At 46.3% G+C, this 6,000-nt stretch overlaps 1 protein-coding gene across 1 annotated transcript; it reads left to right on the forward strand.

Moving 5' to 3' along the window:
- The first annotated feature begins 2,476 nt into the window (after positions 1 to 2,476).
- Positions 2,477 to 2,839, forward strand: LOC112769683 (uncharacterized). Its single transcript, XM_025814168.1, has one exon. The coding sequence runs from the start codon at positions 2,477 to 2,479 to the stop codon at positions 2,837 to 2,839; it is 363 nt and encodes a 120-aa protein (XP_025669953.1).
- Positions 2,840 to 6,000: the final 3,161 nt, after the last annotated feature.

The following is a 6,000-nucleotide window of genomic DNA, read 5'->3' on the forward strand; positions in this document are numbered from 1 at the left end:
ATAAACTAATGTAAAATATTTTTTTTTTGAAAACAAAAGAGAAGTTTTTGAAAGATTTTTGAAAAACTTTTTGAAAATAAAACAAAAGAAAATTACCTAATCTGAGCAACAAGATGAACCGTCAGTTGTCCAAACTCGAACAATCCCCGGCAACGGCGCCAAAAACTTGGTGCACGAAATTGTGATCCCTGGTAATGGCTCCAACGAAACTTGGTGCTCTAATCTTAATTCATAAATTGTCACAACTTCCATACAACTAACCAGCAAGTGCACTGGGTCGTCCAAGTAATAAACCTTACGTGAGTAAGGGTCCATCCCATGGAGATTGTCGGCTTTAAGCAAGCTATGGTCATCTTGTAAATCTCAGTCAGGCGGATATCAAATGGTTATTGAGTTTTCGAATAATAATATTAAATAAACAGAAAATAAAGATAGAAATACTTATGTAATTCATTGGTGAGAATTTCAGATAAGTGTATAGAGATGCTTTCGTTCCTCTGAACCTCTGCTTTCCTGCTGTCTTCATCCAATCAATCCTACTCCCTTCCATGGCAAGCTTTGTGTAGGGCATCACCTTTGTCAATGGCTACATCCCATCCTCTCTGTGAAAATGGTCCGATGTGCTGTCACTGCATGGCTAATCATCTGGAGGTTCTCGATCATACTGGAATAGGATTCACCCTCCTTTTGCGTCTGTCACTACGCCCAGCACTCGCGAGTTTGAAGTTCGTCACAGTCATTCAATCCCTGAATCCTACTTGGAATACCACAGACAAGGTTTAGACTTTCCGGATTCTCATGAATGCTGCCATCAATCTAACTTATACCACGAAGATTCTGATTAAGAGATCCAAGAGATACTCATTCAATCTAAGGTAGAACGGAAGTGGTTGTCAGGCACGCGTTCGTAGGGAATGATGATGATTGTCATGTTCATCACATTCATGTTGAAGTACGAATGAATATCTTAGAAGCGGAATAAGTTGAATTGAATAGAAAACAGTAGTATTTTGCATTAATCTTTGAGGAACAGCAGAACTCCACACCTTAATCTATGGAGTGTAGAAACTCTACCATTGAAAATACATAAGTGATAATGGAGTTTATTGGTCTCGGCTCCAGAGGGAAACCGGAGTAACCAAGACTAAAAATGATCCGAAGATCCAAATACAATAGTTAAAAGTCCTATTTATACTAAACTAGTTACTAGGGTTTACAGAAGTAAGTAATTGATGCATAAATCCACTTCCGGGGCCCACTTGGTGTGTGCTTGGGCTGAGCTTGAAGTTTACACGTGGAGAGGTCATTCTTGGAGTTGAACGCCAGTTTGTAACGTATTTCTGGCGTTCAACTCTGGTCCGTGACGTATTTCTGGCGTTTAACTCCAGACTGCAGCGTAGAACTGGCGTTCAACGCCCTTTTGCGTCATCTAAACTCGGCCAAAGTATGAATTATTATATATTGCTGGAAAGCCCTGGATGTCTACTTTCTAACGCAATTGAAAGCGCGCCATTTTGAGTTCTGTAGCTCCAGAAAATCCACTTTGAGTGCAGGGAGGTCAGAATCCAACAGCATCAGCAGTCCTTTTTCAACCTCTGAATCTGATTTTTGCTCAAGTCCCTCAATTTCAGCCAGAAAATATCTGAAATCATAGAAAAACACACAAAATCATAGTAAAGTCGAGAAATGTGAATTTAACATAAAAACTAATAAAAACATCCCTAAAAGTAACTAGATCCTACTAAAAACATACTAAAAACAATGCCAAAAAGCGTATAAATTATCCGCTCATCAATCTCCCTCTCTCTCTCTCTCCTAGTCACCGCCCACCGACAACCCGATTACCCCAGGTAACGAACATTGGTGCCGTCTGTGGGACCCGGTGCGGACATGGAGCGACACATCACCTTGGAGGAACTCCACGAAGGAGGCGGAGCCCGTTTGAGCAGAGCGAGCTCGACGGCCCGTGATGCCGAGCACCCAACACCATCCGTGCAGCCCAACCAAATGTATACCCAGACCCCCGAGAGACGCCGCCCTTTCGGGGGAACGGGGGCTGACAGCGCCAAGATCATGCAAGAGCTTAGACACAGGGTTCAGAACCTTGAGAGGGAGTTGGCGGCAAGGGACCAATCCCAGGGAAATGCCAGCCGCTCACACGGCGGTGCTAGCTGGTCCCACGCCCGCACCCACTCTCCCTCTCGTGCGCACGATAGCCAAGGAAGAAGCCTAACAAGGCACGAAGAGACGCACACACAAGCAACTTCCAGACCCACCCGAAGAAAGTCGGAAAGCCGTTGGGGGTCCCAGAAAGAGGAGACCTGGAGACAAGAAGATCCCATCATTCATGGGGGCAACCCCTTTTCACCCCTCAATTCTCAAAGTCCGGCTCCCGAGAAACTTCGACAAGCCAACGGACATGAGATATGATGGGACCAAGGACCCCCAGGAACATGTCACAGCTTTTGAAGCAAGAATGAATCTGGAAGGAGTAGGCGATGCAGTCAGGTGCCGGGCGTTTCCCGTAACGCTAGCCGGCCCAGCGATCCGATGGTTCAACACTCTCCCGCAAGGATCCATCACGACTTTTGCAGACATATCCCAGAAGTTCCTAGCACGGTTCACGACGCGCATAGCCAAAGCAAAGCACCCGATTAACTTTTTAGGGGTTACCCAAAAACCCAGTGAGCCGACCAGGAAGTTCCTGGATAGGTTTAACGACGAATGCCTAGAAATTGACGGCCTCACGGACTCAGTCGCTAGCCTATGCCTAACAAACGGCCTGCTGAATGAAGACTATAGGAAACACCTAACAACCAAGCCTGTATGGACCATGTAGGAAATCCAAAGCATAGCCAAAGAGTACATCAATGACGAGGAGGTCAGCCAGGTTATGGCAGCCAATAAACGGCAGCCCACCAACCCGCCAGCCCGGCAGGCGCATCAGACCGAACGGTATAAGGAAGCTCCCAGAGATGGCACCCTAAACAAGCTACCCAAGTAGCCACGGGTAGGAAGGTTCACGAACTACACTGCCACTTACGGTGCCCATAGTGGAAGTCTACCAGCAAATTGCAGACAAGGGAATCCTATCCAGCCCCAGGCCTCTAAAGGAGAGAATGGGAGGCAACAAAAGCCTTTACTGCGATTACCACAAAGGGTTTTGTTCATACCCCGGGTCGAACTACCCGACCCGAGATGATTGGTGACAAAGCGACCGACCTCTTCAGGTCAGACTACCCGACCTCTTTTAAAGAGCTCGGTCAAATCGACAGGAAAGCCCTATAAAGGGCCCAAATAGAGGAACACGACCCAAATCCAAAGGCAATCCAAGCCTATAGAGATAAAGGCGGTTCCCTTAAAGATTAGCTGACTTCACTCAAGATAAAGATAAGATAAGATAAGATAACTAACTTATCTTATCAGAAAGGTCAGCCCACACTACTATAAATACACTGAAGCACCCAGGTATAACTCATACTCTGATTCTACATAAAACCTGTTTAATACCCATGCTAACTTAAGCATCGGAGTCTCTTGTAGGTACCCCCCACCCTCCGGTGACCAAGGATCAGCAGTGCAGCCAGTCAACAAGTCAGACACGACAGCTCTGGCCGCCATCAACAAGTCGGACATAACAGCTCCGACCAGCACAGAAGATCTCGTCCGAGATCGACCTACAGTTTCAGGTAACCCTCGGAACATTGGTGCCGTTGCCGGGGACCTGGAAGTCATCCCAACACCATGGCGGACGGCCATGACAACGACCACAATTCAGATCTGGAAAACAGAACACCACACAAGAACGTGGACACCACGCTAAAGGATAGTCTGGAATCCAACAGAGATAAAGATTCATCAAATCCGGGGATAATAGAAGCACTTCAAGACTGTTTAAAGAAACTTGAAAAAGAAACTCAACAACAATGAGAGGTCGGAAAGGATCTACAAAGAGAGATACGGCGACGACGAGACTTAGAAGATAAACTACTGCAATTAGAAGCCGATCTCAAATCAAAGGCTCCTCGGACCACTCCTGAGGAAAATTCACGCAAAGAGCAAGATCCATTCACCAGGGAGATTATGAAAACCAAGATCCCAAAAGACTTTAAACTCCCGGATATGACTTTATATGATGGCACCACCGATCCCAATCATCATCTCAGCAATTTTAGAAGCAGAATGTACCTTACCGACGCCCCAGACGCAGTTCGTTGCAAAGCTTTTCCAACAACTCTCACAAAGACAGCAATTAAATGGTTCGACAACCTACGTCCAAAATCCATCTCAAAATTTGATGACCTGGCCAAAAAGTTCCTGGTTAGATTCTCCATCCAGAAGGATAAGGCCAAACACGCCCCCAGTTTACTGGGGATCAAGCAAGAAGATCGGGAGAGCCTCCGTAACTATATGGAAAGATTCAACAAAACATGCATGGACATACAAAGCTTGCCAACAGAGGCCGCCATCATAGGGCTCATCAACGGCTTACGAGAAGGACCTTTTAGCCAATCTATATCAAAGAAGTACCCGACCTCCTTAGACGAAGTACAGGAGCGAGCAGAAAAATACATCAACATGGAAGAGAACGCTCAGTTGGGGGAAACCTCTAAATCGGGGGTCCCCTCCCGAGATAAAGATAGGGATTCCAAAAGGAAAGAAGAACGACAAGGGGAGAAAATCAAAAGGTATCACAATTACACCCCCCTCAAGGTATCTCTAGTCGACGTATACAAAGAAGTCTGCCATACCGAGAAAATACCCCCGGCCCGGCCACTCAAAGGCAAAAGAGGGGGAGGAAACCGGAATGAGTACTATGAATACCACCGGCTGCGAGGACACTCCACCAACGAGTACTTTGATTTAAAGAACGTCATTGAAAAGTTGGTAAGGGAAGAAAAACTAGATCGGTTTTTGGCAAACCGAGACGATGATCAAAGAAAGAGACGAAGGGATGAAGAGGTCGGACGAACTACACGATCACCCCGTACGCCAGAAAGACACGTCCACATGATACATGGCAGATTTACAGGGGGAGGCATCTCCAAATCATCCCGTAAAAGATACCTCAAAGAAGTGTATCATGTCGAAGGAAAGGAGGAAGCCCCAGACATCCCTGCAATCACGTTCACTAAAGAGGACACATCAGGTATCATCTCGGGGCACGACGATCCCATGGTTATTACCATCATACTGGCAAACGCAAATCTCCATCGTACACTAATAGATCAAGGAAGCTCTGCCGACATCTTATTCAAAACGGCCTTCGACAAGCTCGGCTTAGAAGACAAAGAACTTAAGGCATACCCGAATAGTCTGTTCGGACTAGGAGATACTCCGGTACAACCATTAGGATACATATCGCTACATACAACCTTCGGAAAGGGGAACCAATCCAGGACACTCAAAGTAGACTACATCGTGGTCGACGTGAGCTCAGCCTACAATGCTCTCATAAGTCGGACAACATTGAATCAACTCGGAGCCATAATCTCAACTCTACATTTATGCATGAAATTTCCGACTACAGAGGGGATAGCCACAATAAAAGCAGATCAAAAGATGGCACGCCGCTGTTATAACGAAAGTCTAAACCTCAGAGGCAGAGGAGAAGAGTTTCATGCAATAGAGCTCGGCGGAGTTCAGAGACGAGAAGAACTGCGACCGCAGCCAGAAGGAGAGATAGAGAAGATTCAGATCGAAGACACCTCGGACAAAACAACTAATATCGGCACGATCCTGAAAGGAGATTCGAAAGAAGGGCTGATACAATTCTTACGAGACAATGTCGATCCCTTTGCATGGAAAGCCACAGACATGCCAGGCATAGACCCCAAACTAATGTGCCACAAATTAGCAGTTTACCCAGGATCTCGGCCAGTACAGCAGAGATGAAGAAAACTCGGGCCAGAGCGATCCCAAGCCGTGGAAGAACAGGTTGAAGCGTTATTGGAAGCGGGGTTCATAAGAGAAGTAGAGTACCCACAATGGCTAGCTAAT

This window comes from Arachis hypogaea, chromosome 18 (assembly GCF_003086295.3).
Source record: "Arachis hypogaea cultivar Tifrunner chromosome 18, arahy.Tifrunner.gnm2.J5K5, whole genome shotgun sequence".
In the NCBI taxonomy this organism is placed as follows: Eukaryota; Viridiplantae; Streptophyta; class Magnoliopsida; order Fabales; family Fabaceae; genus Arachis; species Arachis hypogaea.